Raw genomic sequence first — 22,403 nt, 5'->3', positions numbered from 1 at the left:
ATGACGCAATGCCATGTTTTGACTGCCATCAGTGTTTAGTGTCATCACCATCGCAACCCGTCATCATTCATGAAGATGATATTTATACTGCAAATTCATCCTGTCAGATTCAACATCCGTCAAAACTACCACTCCAAGCGAGGTCCCGTCCGACCACTCGGCGCCGAGGTCGACGCCACACCGTTCCGGCCCGGGATCAATCGGGCCTACCGAGCCATGGCCTGCCGATCTAACTTTTTCCTCGCCCAAATTCCCGTCTATTTCCATGGACCATGAGGAGCCCAAAAGAAAACCCAACCTACAAATACTCGTCCACAGCCCCAGCCCAGACCACGTCGTATCCTCGATAAATAGCACAGAATCATACGAGCCCCCTTTCTCGTCACCCAAACATTACCTGCCCTCTGGCGTGACCCCCACCTTGGCGCCACAGCACAGCAGCTGACTCATCCGTCCCAACCCACATCAAATACAGGGCCCATCCCGAAACTGGTGCAAGCGCGGTGACGTCGATAACCTCACCTCACCACTTTTCTCAAAACCACCACTCCAGCTTCATCAGCTTCCATTACAACTTCACAAAATTCACACATTCAATGTGTTCCGTCACTCACCATGGCTGTCGTAGATGAAGAAGCAAGTAAGTGCCATCAATTTCTCCTCATTCGAAGTTGAATCCCACTAACATCCCCCAGACATGTCCAAGACCTCAACCAGGTCAGTGGCCCAAGGCAACTCGGATGCGCCGCCCCAAAACGCCCTCATGGCGACCATCTCGCGCACCCGCTCCCGCACAAACACCATCCTCGAGAAAGTGTCACTCCGCGAGCGCATCCACCACTTCACCTTTGCATGGTACACACTAACGTGAGACCTCCCCCTCCCCCACCCCGGTGCCGGCTCCGACCCCATCGGCCCCGACGACCCCGAGCTAACCCCCACTCGCAGCATGTCAACCGGCGGCATCGCCCTCCTCCTCGCCGAGACGCCCCACCGCTTCACCGGCCTCGACACCATCGGCCTCGTCGTCTTCCTCCTCGACATCCTCCTCATCTTCCTCATCACTCTCGTCCTCTGCCTCCGCTTCTCTTTCTTCCGCAAGGCCCCCGCAAAGGCAATCACCCACCCCTCCGAGTCCCTCTTCATCCCCACCTTCTTCCTCTCCCTCGCCGCCGCCCTCTCCAACATCCAGCACTACGCCGTCCCCAAATGCGGGCCCTGGCTCCTCACCACCCTCCGCGTATGTTTCTGGCTCTACCTCGTCGTCACCTTCTTCGCCTCCGTCGGCATGTACCACCTCCTCTTCACCGGCCGCCGCCGCCTCTCCCTCGACAGCATGACCCCCGCCTGGATCCTGCCCATCTTCCCCGTCATGCTGACCGGCACCCTCGCCGGCTTCATGTGCCGCTCCCAGCCCCCCGCCCACGCCGCCGCCATGCTCGGCGCCGGCCTCGCCGCCCAGGGCCTCGGCTTCCTCGTCTCAGCCTTCATGTACGCCACCTACCTCTCCCGCCTCATGACCGTCGGCCTCCCCGTCCAGCGGCCGGGCATGTTCATCGCCGTCGGGCCGCCGAGCTTCACCGCCGCCGCCCTCGTCTCCATGGCCGCCGACGTCCCGCGCCTGATCGCCTCCGAGGGCTCCCTCGTCCCGGCATCCCTGCGCTCCGCCGCCTACCTCACCGAGATGGAGAACCCGGGCACCGTCGCCTTCGCCATCCGCGCCGTCGCGCTCTTCACCGCCGTCTTCCTGTGGGGTCTGTCGTTCTGGTTCTTCTCGTCCGCGTGCCTGTCGACCGTCTTCGGCATGCCGGACCACTCGTTCCATCTGAGTTGGTGGAGTTTCGTGTTCCCCAACGTGGGATTTACAGTCGCCACCATCCGCATCGGCGAGGCGTTCGGGAGCGAGGGGTTGCTGTGGCTGGCGACGGTGTTTACGATTTTGTTAGTGGCGGTGTGGCTCTTTGTCGGGTTCTGCTGCGCGAGGGCCGTGGTGCGGAGGAAGCTTGTCTGGCCTGGTCGTGACGAAGACAGCGACTGAGATGCGTTTGTTATCGAATTTTGTTTTCTTGGGAGCTCGTAACGGTAATTGGAACGGTAGACAGGATAGAGCCGCCGTCCTGGTAATGACTTAGACTTAGACCGGATACCCTGCCTGAAAGAGGCATTTGTATATTTCGATAGATAGAATCGAAAGAGATCGCTTTAGGGAAACATCTGCGAGTAGCAGATTATCACGCTGTTGAATGAGATCTTTCTATCTTGAAGTTCCTGTTCAAAAAGTCTGTCCATTGGGCTGGAAATTACGTATTCCACCTGGTGACAGAAAGTAGACGATCCGCCTGGCAATCATGTATGCTGTTTCTTACTTCATGTCCCTCTCGAAGTAGATGGACAAGAACTGCAGCGAGACGATATTGTACGTCAAAGATCAGATTGCTATACTAGCGCAATCACCTTAAGCTTAATCATTACAAGACTGTAACTCAATATTTATCCTTTGTCACTTCATTTAGTGACCATAGAAGTAAAGATGCATCTGTGCAAACAGAAATGTTCTGATAAATACAATGAAAATCCTTTCAGCTACCTGAATTCAAAATGGCCGTGTACTTGCCCTTGGAAATGTTGCTGTATGTGTTCACCACGTTAAAGAAACCGGCTGCCTTACCAGCCACTTGCTTGGTTACGAGACCCCCCAGTTTGGAATCAGGATCAGGACTGACAGTGGCCACGGTTTTCCCAATTGTAGAAACCCCGCCGAGAATTGCAATGAGTATTTGGTATCCTGTCCGCTCCTCGTTCTTGCCTGCCCAATCCTCGGTAAGCTCGGCGGTGTCAATCGCAATGTTCAAAACGATGTTGACCAACGCCGTGGCTCCTTCTATGGTCGCTAATATCTTTTCTCCCTGGCCGTCCTTGTCAACTTTGCGAGAAATAGCAAGAACGAACACGTTGATAGCGTCGATGGCGGAAACCTGAAACCGGTCAGTCAGCAGTTCCGTGGCAGCGGCAAGATTGTTGAGGTGGAAGAACCTACCGCGCACCGAACTTCCCATAAAGGGAGATCTTTCTTCGTCGGCAGGCAAGCAGCAACTCGAATGAGTCCAAACAAAAGTTGAAAGTCGAACAAGGACGCCAAGGCGCCTCCGAGTCCCGCGGTGCTAGCAATGCCGATGAGGGCCAGCGTTGAGGACGCACCCGTTTCCAGCATGGCGGCGAAGCCGTTGTAGGAAGCCTTGTCCGTCTCTGGTGCCGACTCGTCAAAAATTGCGTTCAAGGTCTTGATATTGAGTTTGGGCGGTGCGGGCGGTTTCCGTCCGCCCGTGAACAGCTTGCAAGTCAGCGTGAGAGGAATGGCTAGGACGAAGGAGACGAAATCGATGACAGTGAACGTCGGGGCCTCGACATTGCGATTCAATACTTTGTTAGCAAGAACCCAAAGATCACCGAATATTGGGATCTTAATCTTTTTGTGGATCAGCTGCTTGAAATCATCGACCACACTGGCCAGCCGCTGAAGCACCCCGACCACAAGCGATTTGACCGTGTTGAGAATTCCCATCAACACATCCGCGCCTAGCTTCTTGAGGATTTCAGCCGCGGAAATCTTGCTGTTGACCTTGAACAGGAGCGAGATATCGCGCATGACTTGGCCGACGGTGGCCGAAAGCGAATCCAGCATCGGTTTTACGACACTGTTCCAGGTTGCTTGGTACTCCTGGGAAACGGTATCGCCAGCTGCCTTTTCTGTTGGAAGATGAGTCAGACATCTATCTCCGATTCATTTTTGGAAATGGCAAAGATTACCTATTGTGGCACCACGAAGCGCGCCTCCGTGCGTGAGTTGATATTTCGTCCAGTTCTGTTTGACATCAGACTGCCTCATTCTGTCCTTGTATGTCGGATCAACGTTATCCTGCTCTTTTGGTCCCGCAACCCTGTTGAGTACTCTGTCGGGTACTTTACTGGACACAACGCGGCTTTTTATAGCATCGTTCCAGCCATCAAACTTAGCCGCGACTTTGTCGGTGGCCCACTCGAGGTTTGAGGAGCCATAATCGAGGCTGTTGCACGTGTAGAGTTAGCATTCGCAACCACTAACGTCATTTCACTTTCCAATCGCTACGACTTACGCGGCATTCATGAAGTCTTGAATGTTATCCTTCACCTCCAAGATATCTTTCCAAGAAAAGAAGTTTGAAACCCACTCGACAAACCGCTCAAAGGGGGCCTTCAAGTACTTCGTGTAGATGAAGCTTGCAGCCTTGGCTATCTGCGTCGCCGTCTCAAGCACGAATCTGTACGCCTCTTGACCAATCGTAATGACAAATGTCTTAATATTATCTGATTGTACTGTCAAAACGTTGCTCATGATGTTTGCAGGGGGTCATCGGAATAAGCTTACTGTACGTCTCAATCGCCCATGACTTGACTTTGTGCCACGCGGAGACAACATAGTGCCACACATCCCATAATACGACCTTAATCTTTCCAAGAGCGCCGACGTGCGTGCCAACCGCAATTGAATCAGGCGAGATATTGGGGTTCGCAAGAATGGCTGTCTCTGTAAGCGTTGTTGCCGGCTGGTAGGATGCGGTTTCTCCGGGTTTCTCGATTTCAACTTTGGCTCGGTCCAGCTGCTTGAGCGCCGTAACAGCGTTTTCCAGATCGCTTTTGTTCTTATTCTCAAAAACGGAGTCTCCGTCGGCAGTCGTGGCTGTCGATAGTTGTTCGACCGTGAGACCACTCAAGATGCGTTCCAATTTGGACATGGGATCGATCTTCGAGGGCTGCTCGAGGTAGAGCTGAACTTTGTGCTCAGCATCCCAAACATCGACAACCTCAAAGCTGTAGGAAGACATGTCGTTAGTTGGATTGATGATGTTGATGCTACCCTCTTCGTCAGTCTGGAGGGCAGTCGGGGTGTTGCCAAGCGTCACAGGCAGTCCGTTGACAGCAACGCTGACCATGCCGGTACTCTTGAGTCCGATCCAGCACTTGGGGAGCACAGCGCCTGAAATACCGTGTACCACGAGCCTGGTCATATAGCAGTGGATCTGTAGCGTTTTCTCGAGGCTGGGGAACCAGAAAGGCGTTCGCTTCCATATTTTGGTATCGATTGCCTGCTCAAAGTACGACATTTGACTGAGTTGGTCAGAAACAAACACGGCGTTGATTCCCGTTTTGCCGACAAAGCCTGCGATGCTGCCACCTTGACCACTAAGTAGTAGCGGGACTCCGGTAGCTTTGGCCGGATGCTTTTTCCCATCCAATGCAGAAATGTCGAGTTCCACGTACGAGACGCCTCCGTCCTCTGTCGTTGCCCAGATGCTCGCCTGTTTGCCTGTCAGTGCAACATGCAAGTTTTTGATACCCTTGAACTCCTCTCCTTTCCACAACCAGTCTCCAACGGCGTCTCTCGACAACATGTCTTGGGAACTGAAATGCCATATCCCGTCACCGCCGACAACGAGGTCTGTATCTCCGTTGCTATTGTGGATTGTTGCCAAGCAGCTCGCACCTATGATCAATTAAACTTTTTGCGCTTCAAAGAGTGTGAATGTTCCTTGTCTTGGTCGACAGTGTAACCACCCGGAACCCAAAGGCAGCTTACCTAGTGGACACAATATGGGGCTATCGAATTGCGTCGTCCAGGATGAAAACATCAACTTGCGAGCATCGTTTTGCTCATACAGAATAAACAGACCAGTGTGGCGTTTGATCTTCCCTACTTTCATGCCCACAATAGCAGAAGCGTTCACCGGTAAACTCAGATCTCCCATGTTGGTGACCTGGTCATTGACAACTTCGAAGTGCTTGACGTTGGCATGTCGGAGTGATGTGTCATCTGTATAACTGAGAATGATTGGAGGGAATTCTCCAGGTCTGGAAAAGTTGCCCTAATGAACGGTAAGCTAGAGCAAAACACGCGGATCAAGCCATACATACCAATAGGACATCTTTGGCGATGGTATTGTCCAGCCGCAAGCTTCGATAAGATTGCAAGCTCGCCTGTTCATCAGTCAAATCTATGTCTCTCGGATTGAACGGTCTTGCTGCTAGAAGATTCGCTTCGGTTTGAGTGTGATATGCCACGCTCAGGTATATGATGTCGTCGCTGGACTGGAAAAGATCAAACCCGTCGACAACGGCGTCCGACGGAATGCCCAGCTTCGTGCCAAGGTCAACAAGCTGACGAAGTCCGTCATGGGGATTTTCTTGGCCGACTCGAAGCACTGAGTCGGATCCAATACCAACGAGCATGGGCTTTCCATTCCTATCCCGGGCCGTGAGAAACTTGGATTGCGAAGGGAGTGCAACAGCGGGAAGGACGTTCCACATCAACTCTGCGTCAGAAGTGATGAAGGCTTGAGATGACATGGTAAATTTGATTTGACAGATAAAGTTCTGAGTGAATTGTGGTGTAGTTGTGCTTGGGGATAAGTAAACTTTGGGGTCGAACGTATGTCGATGATGTCTTCGCTGGTCCTGCATTCCAGCTTTTTATAATGCTCTGTGCGCTCAGTACACATTTGTTGTCCATGTAGATGACGCCCCCGAAGAGACGGTTTCAGGCCACTCCAGGGATTATCTTGTTTAGCATCGCTGTGAAGCGTCCAGGAGAGGACTGGGGTGACAGGTCAATACTAGCAAACACCGCAAACGAAAATGGAATGAAGCATGCAGACAGATCTACGCATCAATGATGCACGACTCACAAATCCTCACAGCAAGGCTTCGCGTACTGAGTCAGAAAAAGAGTCCAAAATAACTTATAGGATGAAGCGTGGGGCTATTTTGATTTGTGTTGTAGCCACGGACTGCCGCGCCAATGGATCGAATCCAAAAATGGAGCAAAAAGCCTTCCAGAAAGCGGCATAACAAGCATGCAGAAAATGCTGAAAACGATCCGTCATCTATACCGTCTTCTTCTTTCATTTGGCCTAGTTACTTCTATCTCAGCGTCGCGTGTTCGTTACAATACGAGTCGAGTCAGACAGGGCGTTTTAGCAAATGTGATATACCGCTGGCGTTTTTGGATTGAGGAGTAGCCCATGTCACCGGTGATCTTGTGACGACCTCGATAGTAATATCTATTCAAATTGAAGCTTTCGATATCACAAAGTTGAGACATCGCAACACTTCACGACATGCTCCGCGACTAGCCACCGCGCCATCATCAGCCCACTTGCAATCAGATTCGTTAAATGATATCTGGGGCGTCTGGGCCCCCATCCTAACTAGATCCTATGCAGATACCGGAAGAGCGTTACGCTTTGATCTGGCTCAGCTAGCCACGAGGACTCTTATGCCCCGATCTACTCCGCTTCCGCTAAGTAAAGATGAGACATAGCCTCGAATTCGAATGCCATTGGACATTAATATTTTCGGCCCTTGGCAGCCACGGCTACGCCTGGTCTGGAATATTTACCGAGACATTAATGCCGATCCCTGCTCATACACAGGGTGTGCACCAAGAAGCAACGGTGGCAACTTCCAACGGTTTGGATCCCAAAACGTTTAATGTTGGCGCATACATAACATCTTGGCGTCTACGGCCAGCCTGTTACCCAATTTGACACCATCAAGTTGCCACCTCATCCACGACCAACCCCGCTATGTTGGTCGACCAGGAGGCCCTTTCCCTTGTGCCCATCGTGCCATTTTGGGTGTTTTCGGAAAGTGGTAGTCAAGTTTAAATGCTAGATCAATCCCCATCGATCGGCTGTCTCTCTATTCCCTTAGCTTCAGAGCCACCAACATGTAACATGTTGTCGTACCGGTGAATGCATCTGAATCCTAGGCGGAGAAGGATCATATGGCCAGCTGAAACAACCTGGCCAAGATGTTGGAGGAGGCTATTCAGAGCATTTGCCTTGAAAAGCCACACAGTAATATCAGGATTCTCTGTGTACTAGCTCGCGCATGAGAAAGAGTAATGATCCAAAATGTGTCTCATCAGGTGACTGCACTCAGCAAGAATGCTTTCAGGAGTAACCTCTGAGTTGCGTCGCTTATACTTAAGAGATGTGTCGTGTGATAGAGTTTGGCTTCAGTCATCAGCCAGCCACATTCCATGATCAGGAAGTGTATCCGGCCTGGACTATCGTCCGGCTCGTCCTACGTAACTCGCATGGTCTCTCTTCTGTGAAAGGTGAGAATCGCGAGCCCATTAGCTAGTGAAGACGGAAGCACTCGGCCCAAAAGGATGAATCAGTATCTCTGCATGCGGTTATGAGGCTTATGAGACTGAAAGATGACGAGAATTGATGTGCTCATCTCCAGGTTTCTCAGTGTAGGAGCAAAATGCAGGAGCCCTAGTTTCGTGTTCCCACCCGTGTCCAGAAAGGATCACATGCTGGCTCTCGATTTTCTACAGTGGTGCTCTGTAATAGGTTACGAAAAGGGTCTTGTGAAATCAATGAATATAAGTAGTCTGGAGTTGGCGGTAAACTTGAAGAAATCGAAAGCTCTGTTCATCACGACACTGACTTGAATTCAAATCAATATCACATCTCATTGCAATTTCAACCAATCCATATTTCGTAATCATGGAGAACTCTCGCATCACCACCAGCAGCACCGGGCAATATGATCTGCTTCTGGCCATGTCCCAGGACAGCATCAACGAGGCGCTTAAAGCTATGTGGGATGTTGAAGGAGACAACATCGCAAAAATTTCGATCGACGGCAATGAATATGGAATCGTTGCCCGCATTGAAGCCACGATCGAGGCGCCTAACATACAGGTCATTGCCGACGGTACCGGCAGGGGAACGGTCCTCTTCCGCTTGACATTCTCCACGGACAGCAAAGCCTTCCTTTGGAACACCAAGACCAAGGGTAGTGAGGAAATCAACATCACTGGTTACTATATCGCATTCAAGGTGGACATTGGTGAGCGAAACATGTCTAATCGCACCCAGCCAGGGAGCGTCAATCTGCTGACCCCTTTCACAGCGCTCAATGACATACACGCGGAGGTTCTTCGTCTTAACACCAAGCTTGGAGACAGTGAGCGACTTTGTAGGCTCCCATTCATAAACACGCGTGATTGACAAGATGGCTTGCAGGTGACGTCAAATCCGAGGCGAAGAAGAAGTATCAAGAGGAGCTCGAGAAGGCCGAAATGACCATCAAAAGGTTCGGCGATCAGGCTGGAGATTTCTCCATTCAACGCCTGTTCCTAGACCTAGCTAGTACGTTCGGATCGCCCACTCCGACTACCAGCACCTCGTATGTACATTATATGTGTGTCTAACCGCCACGGAATACAGCGGCCGACATAAGTTCTCTCCCTGCGTCAGAGATATCCCTCGGCTCAATGACGCCGGCGCAGGTTACCACATTCTCCGTCTTACTTCAACAGTGTTAGTATCACAATCTACCAATCCCTGCGTGAAAGGTGGGAAAGTTGACTGACATTTTGCAGGGTTGACGGAGAACAAAAGCTCGGGACACACAACCCTGGGTTATGGCCTATCTATTGACAAAGATAAGGCCAAGAGCTATAAGGTGGCGGACATTCTCATGCCCACGTGGGTTGAGATGCAGACGTACCCATACAAAGCAAGTGCTACCGACCAGCCGATTCTTGGCTGGACCGGAGACGCTGCGAGAAACTGCCTAACATACTGTAACATGACTGAAAACCGCCTCGTATCGGGAGAACGGCTCCTGGCGTGGAGTGGCAACTTCACCACAATCGATCGTGACAAGGAGAGGCGCGTCGACGGCAGCGCGGTCATCAGGAGAGCCTTGTTCCTGGATAAGTTTGTTCTCCCGATGCTTCACCAGTACAACGATGACATGCAAATTGTCGCTTCTAGCAGTATGTGACAGTCAACTTCCCCCGCTTGCAGCACATGACCTGACCACAACGTTTGTTGTATGGTAGTGGAGCTCCTTCGTGATGGTCCGGCAGGCCAACGACGGTTTCACTGGAAGTACGCGTCATTCTTGGGAAAGAACCCACAGCATACCCAGTACACTGACTCTTACTACAACTTTCGAGAGAACCAGAAGGTTTGGAGAACTCGCATCGGCCTCATCAGGAGCTGCAAAGCTAATCATCTTCTCAGGACGCAAACTTGAACCAAACTACTGGCCGTCTCTTCTATGAGGAAGCTCGGAGCAGAGGATACCTCGGAATCTCGCACGCGGATGGGGTGTCTTGGTCTTGGTCTCAGAACTGCGATACTGGGGAGAAGAAGGAGGCGGACGATTGGACGAGTCCCATTTCTTGGCAAGATCACTTCTCCGGCCGAAACACAAGTAGGCTTCTGAATGGAGGACCTCGCTCAGAACGGAGCTGATATTTTGTTCAGGTTTCAGTGCTGTCGATATTGTCCCTATACCTGGTCAAGGCCGAATCCGGATCCAAGGTTACAGTGAGGCGAAAGTAACCTACGGTGGCGAATACACGCGATTGATACAAGCAAACCTGGTTTACGATGGAAAGTAAGTGAATAGGCCCAGCCCCGAAGTCTGAACGGCGATCTGACGAACTGTGCACAGAATAACATATGTCGTTTACTGGCAGGTCGACATTGTGCTTGAATCGACGCAGGATAAAGGCATTACGACTAAGTTTGAGAACCAGCATGTTTTCTCATTTGAAGATATCCGCGAGACTGGCAACAATGATGGCACTTCCGCAATATCGTTCGTCGACACCTTGAAGAACAATGTCGAGGGCATGCTCAACAAGAAGGAGTCAATCTACAAGGCCATCAATGATTCCCTGGTTGCAACTGGGAAGTTCACCCATCCAGCTGCCGGCGAGTTCAACCTGAAAGATCCGATGTTCAACCGTCAAGGCGATCTACTGATGACGGCGCAGTACATAGCGTAAGCAAATCTCTTGATTTCATTTACCCAATTCCAGAAAAGCCGGCTAATCTTTGCCCACTTCACAATTGCAGGCCAAAGAAGGGCTCTCTCCAGTTTTCCATGCCCGCAATTGGAGCTGAGGTCAAGCAAAGGGATCCCACCGTAGACAACTCCGTGAAGGCGGTGGGCGACGCTATTGCAGAGCTGGGAAAGAAAGGCGGCAAATAAGTGAGGAAATACTAGGGGGATGCCTTTCTGCTAAGAAAGGATATGTAGTACTCGGTGGCCCGCCGGGCAAAGAGTGATAGATTTGCTAACCTGAAAATTCCCCCGAAATTTATCTATCCGGAGTCAGCTTCAGTGATATGATTAGACAGAAAGAAGTTCTAAAATGATTAGCCGCTGCCGGCGTCAGCCCCTGTGATCGGCTAGCCATAGCCATCCGCGCGGGCAGCCCATAGCCCTCTTTAGTACGGTAGGATATCCGCCAGCCATGCCTCGAAACACAACGACACCTGCGGCAACATATTTCTAAATGTCCTGATCAATTCCGACATCTCAGTGAGCGCCAGCGCCGAGCATGGTGTTTCGACTTTGAAAAACCAGAGCCTCGTAGTTTGGATTGGACTTGGTTGAACCGAGATTCTTGAGCGAAGCCCTCGCGGGCCATCAACCTGCGCGCGCAAATGGCTATAGCATACGCAGAAGAACCCCCTTGTAGTTGGAGCCTGGGACTACTTTTGTGGCATTGGATCTTCCTCCGCACTACTGGCTTCAAGGGACCACGGATTCCAAGCATGAAAGGATCTGACAGACTTCTCCCTGACAACGCTCGTTTATGTATATTGGGAACGTATGCTATTACAATTTCGAAGAGACTGGTGAAGCTGAGGTATGGTTGTGGGACCATCCCCGTTCTAATAGCCCAACGCCAGGCAAAACTTTAGGCCTGGATCAGGAAGAGGCCAAATCTGACCGTCTGAAAAGAATTCGCATTTACAATGGGTTTGTCTGACTGATGTCCTGACCGAGCAAATCTATCAAGTAAACATTCACAATTCTAGAAAAACGCTGGTCAACCACTACATTTCGTGACAAAACGTAATTAGTTCACGAAAGAACTCGAGTATTCACAGAAATCTCATGGTTTCATTAGCCTGGTCATCCCAGTCTTAGTGGTGTTGTTGCGAACTTTGGCTTGTAAGCCATGTATAAACCACGACGTTTGCCACAGCCATTCCACAATCGTTACGAAACAACTTGAAAGCACCAGACCTTCTGGAACAAATCCATATCAAAGGAGCAAGCAATAAACTTCCGAGAGCTGACCATTGCATAATTGACACTTATCCTCCATCCCATGACCTCCAAACATCCACCACTCAGCACCCTCGCTATCCTCGAGGGATGAATAAGCAACCGCCATCACATAGAACCCATGCCGTCACCTCGATCCAACATCCCATCCATGCTTTCTTGGCATGAACATGACAGCTCACAGTCCCGCGCACACAAAGCGTTGACATCATACATCATGCCGAGAGGGACCCCTACTAGGGCTTGGACTACACTCATGCCCAAAAAAACCTTATCCCGTCCTCACGACCCTTCGATGCCAAGCAAGGCCAAGGACATCCCGCCCGCCGGGACCCTTTTGATCTCTTTACAGACTTGCCGAAGAATGCTGTCACTTAAAAACCTTACAACGAGGAAAACTTGCCATCTCATATCGCCGCTGGACGACATCTGATATCAAATCATGAGACTATCAAAACTCTATTGAACGACCAGGGTATCTAGCTCAAGCAGGCGGCAAGAACGAAGCAAACAAGGCCCCTTGTATGGCGCCATACATGACGAAAAAAGTCACAACCTTGCGTCCCAGGGCAGCTTTCTGAGGGTCCAGCAGGCAGTCGGCAACCCACCAGTACCAGACGGCATATCCCGACGCGATCCGTGTGATGATCTGGACATGGTACGTTGTGATCGCCAAGACGGCCAGCAGGACCTGGGACGCCGCCAGCGAGAGCACCACAATCTCCCTCGTGCCCATCACCGCCATCCCGCCACCAGTCGCTCCAGCCTGACTCTGACTCTGACTCTGACGCTTGCCCGTCGTCCCGCCCTTCTCCGCCGTCGGACTCCGCCCCAACCCCGAAGGCCTCTTAAGCACATCCAACCCCGACGCGATCAGCAAACCCAACACCGGCGCGGCTAAGGCGAACAGCGGAATGTTGCCGGGGGTCCAGTAGCGGAGGAACCCAACGCCCCTAGCGATGTGTCGGTGATTAGCAAAAGTTTTCCACCGATGACCAACTATGTCAAAGACCCAACCCGTAAATCTCCGCAAGTACCGAACGGGTACCTCAACCACTGCAGGCAGGAAGAGGAATCAAGGGTCGCGGATAGGGCTGATGGAACGACGAGAGCGGATACATACCAGTAGTGTTCCTGTACAAAGGAGTAGATGCCGGGCACGGTCCGCCCGCACCATGCGCGCGCCTCGGATGCGCCGGAACAGTACCTTACCCAGGCCAGGTACTGCGGGATGACGGAGCCCATGGCCACGAGGACGCCCCCGACGCCAGGCGCCAACAGAGCCGCGAGGGAGGCGGTGACGCTTGCGGGTGTGATAGGGCTGGCGAGCAGGCCATGTACGATGATGATGCACTCGGCTGCGAAGGGGATGCCGTTGAGGAGCCCGTTGGAGCGGCACGCCGTGGCCAGGCCAAAGGCGGCGCCCGCGGAAATTTGCGCTGCAGACCAGGGGAGAGAGCCGCGGTTTTGCGCGGAGGCCGAGGCGAGGATGTCGTAGCCCAGGAAGGTGAGGAATGCGAACGGGGCCTCGGCGTAGGGCGCTGAGAGGAAGAGACCTGCCGGCGAGAGGATGTGGAGAAGGGCTGAGAGGAAAGCAAGAGGCTTGCGGTTGAATAGACGGAGGGTCAGAGAGTACAGCGTGAGGACGGCGAGGAGATGCGTGACGTGGGACGTCACGATGCCAAAGGCCGCTTCCAGGGAGCCGCTGCCATCATCGTCGAGACCGAGGCGGCGGGCAGCACCCGCGAGGGTAGACGCCAGGTAGGGCAGGACGGCGTTGAAAGCCCATTCCTGCTCGTAGACGTAGCCTCGCTTGGCGGATTGGGTGAAGTAGATGGCATCCCAGCGTGTGAGGCGAGTGACGAGCGACAGGCCGGACTCGCTGCGGTTGAGCATCAAGGTCGTGGAGGTGTCGTATGACGGAGCGACGGCGCTGCCGGCGGCGATGGCCAGCAGCAGACCCTTCCAGGCCAGGAACGCCGCGATCAGAGTCTGGCCCGGGTGGGAGGCATGTCGGGCGAACATGACTGAATGACGTCGGAGGTCGTGGTGGTGATGGCAGCGATGGGTGGGTGTGCCGAGACGGAGACCCGGGGCGCTCGGTAAATTGCAGAGGGATGTCACCGGCCGAGCAGCCCTCGCTGGAGACGGGAGTTCGGCGGCAGGCAACAAAAAGAAATCAAAGTTTGATTGCTGGGTCGAGTCCCCCGCGTGGTTCGATGTCACTGCAAGAAGCTTAGAGCAGAGCTGCAAGCTTGAGCTGCAATGTTGAGGTTCAATTCCACGTCCGCGAGTCGGTCGCGAGCCGCGCCGTGCCGGACACGCGGTGCCACCTGGCCAATTAATTGGGTGACTGGAGGAAGTGGCGCACGGGGCAATGCAACAATCCGCTCCGACATTTTGTCCACCCATTCTGTCCCTTTTTCGCTTTTTTGTGTTGCATAATATTTTTGTCGCGCCGGACTTCGGGGTCGGTCGTGTCCCTACAGAGGCATCCAGGATTCCAGAAGCGGGTCGATCTGATGTTACTGCGGATGTCACTGTGGGCTGAGATATTTTTTTGCTATTTTCTCCTCAGCCCTCTGATTTTTCTGGAAGCGTTCCAAGCGTTCGTTTTGGTGCAAAGAGCCGCAGATTGTGGATTCCAGACGGGACGGTGAAGAGGTCCACGAGCGTCGAGTGGGGGCATGTCAGGGGCACCTCGCCGCTGTCTGGACTGGGATGGTAATGAGCGACTCCTCAATTCCAGCCTCGAGCATTGAGCAGATCCTCCTCAAACCTCCTGGCCCGTCTCGTTCGTCATCTCCCACGCAACAGTGATCGCGATGGGGACCGTTTCCCCTGTGGCGAAGTCTGGGCAGAGGCTCAACGGGGGCCCACGGTCCATTGGCAGGGCTCGATTGCCGGTTTAGGGCCAGCTCCCGTCATCTTGAGGGCTGGCGAGCGAGTGGAACTTGGAAGACATGGACAGGACATCGAGGGGCTGCTACAGGAGGTCCTTCCCCTGAATTTGGCGCCCCGCGCCCCTGAACGGCGAGCATCGAAAATGAGCATGTCGTCCATGTCATTCCAGTGACTTGATTGGAGGCCGACAGATGGGGACTTTGATTAGAGATGTCGATGCAAAAGAGCACAGCCGCATCCAGCGGCATGGGTCGGGGAAATGGGGCATCGGCAGTGAGGCTGAACGGACTTCATCAGAAGCCATGAATAACTTTTGTGCTGACCATGATCCGTAATGTTGGTATCCCATGATGCGCCTCAAGGAGGAAATGACATGCCGGGGAACCCCCAACAGAAGGACAGGCTAGGCTGCTAGGGATGCAGGTGAGCCACCACTTTAGAATTCCAGGTAAGCCAGCGGCAAGCCACTCACAATGTATCCGGGCAGAGTACTGTGGAAAGTACCTCAACTCCCGGGAGATCCGCCGTCTGCTGCACTTGGCGGGATGGACAGATCAAAGTGGAGAAGAGAGGTTGGTGGTGGGTAGGGCGGCCCAGACAGATTCCCATGTCGCTCCTGTCATTTAGGAGAGCCCGATGGACGGATGGGATGGGATGGGATGGCTGAGATGATGGACGGGAGGGTGAAGCATGTGCTGGTACGATTGGCAAGAATGAGCAGTGATATGTGATCAGAAGCGCATTAGACAGGAGCGACTGTGACCATGCCTGCCTTAGCTGCCACGCTGCGTACCTTCGTGCCTTCCTGATGGTGGTGCCATCTAGTCTCATCACGTGAGGACGGGTGCGTTATCTCGGGTATCAGGCACAGGAAGGTGCGTGCATTCGGCAGTCGGGAGGCAGGAGACACGCAGTGTGAATTCCGTCGAGGAAGGAAAGTCGGCCCCGATCCTGCCAGCAACGGCGTCGGGGCGGAAAGCAGGTGCACGCCGACATGCTGCCCCTTCCCCCGACTGCTACGGCGTTCACCGAACAGGCACTTGCTCCTCCCCGCCGCTGCTGCTGCCTTCCCTGTTTGACTTGGCTCACCTCACCTATCCCACCAAGTGGAGACTGCACCAGCACCTGCACCTGCAGGCACAGTCGTACTTCGTTCTTGCACTTGCAGTTGGCTGGGCGGGTGTTCGCAGGCTGTCATCGGAAGACACCTTCCGAATTGTGCATCCAATCGAAGGGAAGGTACGACCGGAACACACAACGCAAAGTACGAAATACGACGGCCACATGAACACCCGTCGAGGCCTTCACCAACACTTGTGAAGCAGACCATCGTCCATCCCAGCTGCTCCCAGCTGGAAACAAACCTTCCACTCGCCTGCAACAAATCATTGTGTTTCTGTTTCACATGGCTCCCCGGCTGCTCTCGGCCCAGCGAACCCTTCCCATCGAAAACTTGCCTGCACCGTCCGACCTTTTTCCACCCGTCGCCCTACGACGAGACTTGGGGAGGCATCTCTATTCAGCATACCCTCGATACCCTCGGCGAGCCACACCAAGCACCGTGGAACCCAATCTCATTGTCCACCCGCTCACCTGGGTACCGACAAAAACCATTCTGAGACGAGCAAGAGACATGTCAAGTCTCCTCTGCGTTTAAGCTTCGCCCCCGGGCAGACAACTACGAGACCCTCGCCGCCAACAAGCGTCACCGGACGACCAGAGACCCCTCGCCCATGTGTCTGTTCGGCACCCCGGGCACTCACCGCATTGGCTGACCCGTCTAGACTTTGACTTCTTCCGACGCGCCCAAGCTTATTTTGCTCGCCTCGCTGCGAGGCACTGGCTTTCGGCGAGCACTCGTCTGTGGGTGCTGTGTGCCTGACCCTGAAGTCCCCGAATGGAGGCATTCGGCTGCGAGCTTACCGCCCTGCCACCGTCCAGAGAGGAGGGCAGCCTGTGCCACGCTCTCTCTTTACCAGGCGCTGATCCAGTGACCCAAGTGACGGCATCGGGCAGAATCGCCGTCCTTCTTGCTGACGGCCGATCTGCCTGCGGGAACCGGCAGCCAAGAGCATTGGCGGCCGCGAGCGTACCGATTACTCTCTCCTGATCCTCCGTATCCTAGCTCCTGTGAAGCCCGGGCATTCAATCACCGGGTTGGGCTGAACACCCTCCATCGCGATTTCGATGAACATCACCACCTTTTCCTCCTTAGCCTGTCTCTGCGCTGACGAGGCTTTCTTATCCGATTCGGCCTCTATTTCGCCAATCGCCAACTGACAGCCGTCTAGACAAGACACCCGCAGAGACGAGAGACAATACGTACCCGGCCTGACCTCACCGCCGTTGCATGTCAGCTCCTGTCTTGCTTTCTCGCCCGCCTACTGGACGATCGAGAGATTCGAGACGCAGGTGGTGAGGTCGCATCGCAGCTCTAACCAACAAGTCCTCCCTCGACTGAAAGTACCCCGCCAATCTCGGGAAGCCGAGTGCGAGTCTGCGCGCGTTCGTCGCACCTTTGCTGTTGTTTCTCGGCCAATGGGGTCTTTGTGGTGCAATGTTAGCTACCTCTACGCAGTACACATGCTTTGGGGCTTTCGTCTTGTTCAATAGGTCAGCTTGCTGTCTCCGCCGTTGACAGGCCCTAGTCTCGCGTCCCGCTCTCCACCGCACCACAACAGCACGGGCACATCGCGGCTGAGATTTTACAAGATTGCAAGTCCAGACCGTCTGGTTTGTTGGGCTGCTGCAACAGCGTCTGCAATTGGGCATCGCAACTGTTATCCTGTTTTAGACTATGAGCGACTACTGCGCGTCCGCGACCACATCAGCAGCCAGGCACGCTTGGCACTGCCATTGTCAACTGTAGGTCGAAACAAGCGCCTGATACAGCGAAACAATAGCCTTCCACATGTTAGTGAACTCTGTGCTCTGGCTGCCAACAACCATGGGCCCAGCGACGTGTCACGCCTAGCAGAGCACCCTAAATCCTCGGGTTCCTTTTGGCTTTGCCAACCGCATTAGGTGCGGACGCCTATCAGTGGACGGTCTGATCTAACGAGGTTATCCGCTCGAGACGTCTCACACGTCGAGTCTGGCTGGAAGGCCAACCGCCCGTCCGCGATCGGGCTCGTCACCATACGTGGACGTCGCTAAACACCATCAAAAACGAAGTGGTGTTGCCGGTGCATCACAGGCCTGCTGCCAGTCTCAAAGTCAACTACAGTAGGCAAGCCACCAGGCCAGCGGCAGCCACGACGACAAGCAGCCAGCAGATTGTCTTCATAAGTACATCGCAACATTGGGCTGATTAGTACTGCTCCAGCAGTCTTATTACACAACTTTGGCACTGCCGACTTGGGATGCCCAGCGGCTGGCATCTGTTCAAGAAGGATTTCGGTACGCTACTGGACAGGCGGTGGCTTGTGCGGTATCCGTACCAGTCTCGAGGTTTGCAAGGGGGCCCCGAGCTACCCGCTGCCCAATCCGAGTACGAATCCACCACACCACAGCGGCCACGCGAGCTGCAGCCTGAGTGTGTATTTGCAGGTAGTGTCCGATCGGGGTGGCACACCTGGCTCCAGCGGCCATTGGCTGCTTGTTCGTAGACGGCAGGCCGTAGTGAAGGGCCCCAGTGATCCGGTTTACGGTCTGAGCATCTGACTGACACCCGCTGCCTTGATTCCTGGGTGGTCTGGCATATCAGGGTCGTCAAAGTGGTCTGTCTGTTGGATTGGCGACGATGGGTACCGATGACGACGGACAGGAGAAGACGGAAACCAGGACGTCCGGATTTGAGAAGCAAATTGGCCCATGATGGCCGTGTTGTTTTTGCAACGAATTGCGCGGGTGTAGCTCAAGGCCATTCCCTGCTGGCGAGTTTGCGAGCACGCAGCTCCGCAGTGGCTGCATTCGGGATATCCCTTCCGCGTCGACAACTAGAGGGGACGCGCAGCTCCAAGTCCAAGGTCTCAATTTAGCAGCAGGCTTCATGGTCACACCCAGTGGACGAGTTGAGAAACAAGACGATCTGAAGATTGAGAGGGCGTCTTCGATTCGCCGGGCACCTCCCTCTCGGCAGCCGTGTTTTACTGGGGCAACAGAAGTGAACTGAGAATGGTCGCGAGGATCAGAAGAAACTTGGGGACACCACCACCAGCGGCGACGAGCAGCCTGTCCTATCCGCGTCGCAAACACTGTCATCCAAACCAGCCGTTTTGTTTACTTTTCCGGCTCATCGTACAACAGGACAGGGCTGCACAATTCTCGCAAAGGTGGAAGCGGAAACTGTAGTCCACATGAGCCAGGAGGAGAAGAGGCTGGGGCGCTGGAGTCTGGCCTGTGACCCCCGTCCGTCTGATCTGGGGCCACGCAGTTCGCCGAGGAGCCGACGCAGAGACGAAGTGGAGGCAAGCAGCGGTGCCTGGTCGATGACATTTTTTTTTTTTGATTTTGAGTTGCGAAGAGAGTTGCGGACTGTGGTCAGCAGCAGAAAAGAAGTGCTGCGGCATGAGGTACACAAATCGCAGCACAACAGACGGCACAGCTGGGAGTTGAGTAATACCACACGCAGCACATTCCACGAGAGAGGGCCAGAAGACCAGCAGACCAGACAAGGAGTGCAGAGCATCGCAATGGCAGTCGCGGATGCCGATGAGTCAAACGGCCAGGCGACGACGGCAAGACAGTCTCAAATCCGACCGATGTGGGCTAGATGGCGGAGACGAGCGAGACGAGGCAGCTAAGCAAGCTGGTCTAGTGCAGTGCACCTCGCGGCTTACAAGTGGGATTGAGCGTATTCATGGCTTGGAACTGGCGCCTGCACGAACGAACGCCTTGGGTGGGCGCTATGCGGTTCGCACCACGGCTGCAGATTAGGCCATGTCTGCTTCGAGTACCTTAGAGAAGAAGCCAGCAAACAACTACTGCATAGTGCCACTTCAATGGGCCACCTCGGTGGGAGACAACGGGCGTCTTGAGTTTTGGGACTGGACTTACAGTTTGGCTTGGGAGAAATTAAGAGCATTCTTCTCTGCCCTGCCGGCAAGGCAAGCCTGCAATAAGCCTACATTCAAACATCCACAGCCCCGTGCGCTTCCACAATCCTTCCCCTTGGTTTCCGCTTCGAGGAGGTGAGTACGTACCGCGCCTTGTGTGCAGTACAAACCCAGTACGTATCCCCCCCCTCCAGCCCCTTACTGCAGGGCTTGTCGCCTGCACCGAGCAGAGCCTGTGACGGTCCACGGAGCGAGGGAGAGAGAGGACTTTTTGGTGGAGGTATGTACCTCACCTGTGGCCTGGGTAGTTAATTCCTTCGCTGAACCCACCGCGACGCAGGTGACAGACGCAGCTTTAGTACCGGGCTAGGTAGTGACAGGCACGAAGCACAGCACAACAGCACAGCACAGCACGGCATAAGCAGCATCACAGCAGCAGCGACGCCCAGTCGCCCGGGTCTTGCCCCCAAAAGCGCACCTCACCTCCCGTCTGCACCGCACCGCCCTTTCCCCCTCCAGCCCAGTGCCCACACTGCCCACCGCCTACCGCCCACTGCCCACTGCCCCCTCAGCAGGCCCCCCTTCCCTAGGTAGGTTCCCTTCTTCCCCCGCTGGCAGTCGTCGTCGTCTTCGTCTTCGTCGTGGTCCTCCTGCTCCAAGAGGCAAGGTACCTGGCTCGTCACCCATCGCACACCAAATATTACGTACCCCTCTCCCGCCTTTCTCTCTCTTTTCCTCCTCCTCCTCCTCCTCCTCCTCCTTCTCTTCTTCTCCCTCACATCGTCGTCTCACGCAAACGCTTCTCTCTCCATCTCTCTCTTCCTCTCTCTTCTTTGGCAGACTGGTTCGCCCTGTTTCTGCCCCAGAGGCGGCAAGCACACTTTCTTTACCTTCTTACACCAAAAGAAACGAAACAAGTACAAGTACAACACCACCACCACAACGCCACGCGTACCGACACTACTGGGACCAGCCAAGCACAGCGCACGCAGTACGTACCGGACGGCGACCATTGCTTCCCGCCTGCTGCTCTCCGGATCCCAAAAAAGGACAGGGAATCCCTCTCACCCCGACGGCACACAAACTCTTTTCCACCGTTCCAGCACCTGGGTCTCTGCAGTTCGGCTGCCGGAGTTGGCAGAAAGCACCTCAGCAGAAAAAGAAGAAGGACAAAAAAAAAAGAAGAGGGGCCCTCCACCGTCCTTATTTCCTTTCCCTTCCGGCTCCGTCCCTCCATCAGCTCAACCCACACCAAACAACCGACTGAAGCTTCCCTGTGTGTGACTTCACTTGCAAGACCTTCCATGCGCGTACATCTGACAGCCCACTGACCTCGACCCCGACGGCTGCTCACAACCGGACGTACCTACCTACATCACCTCGCTACATCACCTCGCTACATCACCTCGCCTGGCCTGCCGGTACCCTTGCATTTGCAATTCTTTCTCTACCTACCTTACTTACATCTATCTGGACCCTGGCGGCCACCTCTTTTACCACATCTTCCCACTTTCACCGTTCCATCTCTCCGACCCTACTACCTGCCAGCCGTCCCAGGCCAGACTCACCTGCGCTCTACATCCTCATCACGACGATATCACCTCGAAACAACACGTCTACTGCCGATATCGTCCGGTGCACCTGCGAACATCGTCACACTCGTTGCGGTGAAGAATCCCCGACTTCTCGATCCAGCTCGACCAGGCATCTACATCTGCCACGCATCTGCTGCATACGGATCCAACACCGCTTCTTCTCCCCGGCACCTCGAGAACCCGCCATACCGGGCTCTCATCCCATTGGGCCCAGTCCGCTATTCTTCGGANACCTCGAGACCCCGCCATACCGGGCTCTCATCCCATTGGGCCCAGTCCGCTATTCTTCGGATTCCGGTACGCCATTCTCTATTTTGTCCACCCTCATCACCTCAGCCCATCCCGCGCCCTCGGACGCCCAAATACTGGGTCCTGGTGCCACTGACCGCTTACGAGTCAAGCCTGTCAAGCCCATTAAAGCCCGTCACTCCTCCCTCGTCTTAATATCCAAGTACAGCTTCGCTGAGCCGCAACGAAGAAGGGTTCTCTGGGCTGACCACTAGACCACTAGGCCGCTACTTGTAGGGCGACGCTCATTTACAGTTAAAACCCAGAGACATCCCGTCTCACCACCCCCCTTTTCATCATCTTCCTTTGTTCTCTGGCAACGCCTCTGCCGGAACCGTTCGTTCTGTCGTCGTGTCGACCATTTGTTTAAATCCCAGCGATCGATCAGACGTCAGGCACACTTCATCAAAGGTGCTCATCTGCGGTATTAAACCACTTTGACGCAAACCCGGCCCCTTGAGCGGAAGCG

General features: G+C 54.2%; 4 protein-coding genes across 4 annotated transcripts; 2 read left to right on the top strand and 2 right to left on the bottom strand.

Moving 5' to 3' along the window:
• Positions 1–615: 615 nt before the first annotated feature.
• On the top strand, positions 616–2,038 carry GCG54_00003990 (Malic acid transport protein; the record flags this gene model as incomplete). The annotated part of the gene is made up of 3 exons (XM_045404046.1): positions 616–640; positions 696–867; positions 949–2,038. 3 exons carry the CDS (start codon positions 616–618, stop codon positions 2,036–2,038), a joined length of 1,287 nt encoding a protein of 428 aa, XP_045257246.1.
• Positions 2,039–2,579: 541 nt separating this feature from the next.
• Positions 2,580–6,381, bottom strand: GCG54_00003989 (uncharacterized protein; the record flags this gene model as incomplete). Its single annotated transcript, XM_045404045.1, has 7 exons — positions 2,580–2,975; positions 3,038–3,747; positions 3,808–4,064; positions 4,134–4,353; positions 4,406–5,521; positions 5,615–5,900; positions 5,950–6,381. The coding sequence occupies 7 exons, from the start codon at positions 6,379–6,381 to the stop codon at positions 2,580–2,582; spliced, it is 3,417 nt and encodes a 1,138-aa protein (XP_045257245.1).
• A 2,171-nt stretch (positions 6,382–8,552) lies between these two features.
• GCG54_00003988 (uncharacterized protein) lies at positions 8,553–11,061 on the top strand (the record flags this gene model as incomplete). Its single annotated transcript, XM_045404044.1, has 9 exons — positions 8,553–9,015; positions 9,075–9,200; positions 9,279–9,371; positions 9,434–9,832; positions 9,899–10,026; positions 10,083–10,275; positions 10,329–10,461; positions 10,519–10,851; positions 10,926–11,061. The coding sequence occupies 9 exons, from the start codon at positions 8,553–8,555 to the stop codon at positions 11,059–11,061; spliced, it is 2,004 nt and encodes a 667-aa protein (XP_045257244.1).
• A 1,573-nt stretch (positions 11,062–12,634) lies between these two features.
• On the bottom strand, positions 12,635–14,175 carry GCG54_00003987 (GPI mannosyltransferase 2; the record flags this gene model as incomplete). The annotated part of the gene is made up of 2 exons (XM_045404043.1): positions 12,635–13,103; positions 13,274–14,175. The coding sequence occupies 2 exons, from the start codon at positions 14,173–14,175 to the stop codon at positions 12,635–12,637; spliced, it is 1,371 nt and encodes a 456-aa protein (XP_045257243.1).
• Between the last annotated feature and the right edge of the window lie 8,228 nt (positions 14,176–22,403).

Source organism: Colletotrichum gloeosporioides (genome assembly GCF_011800055.1).
Source record: "Colletotrichum gloeosporioides strain Lc1 chromosome Unknown consensus_103, whole genome shotgun sequence".
Classification (NCBI taxonomy): domain Eukaryota; kingdom Fungi; phylum Ascomycota; class Sordariomycetes; order Glomerellales; family Glomerellaceae; genus Colletotrichum; species Colletotrichum gloeosporioides.
This window is presented reverse-complemented; position numbering and strand designations above follow the sequence as displayed.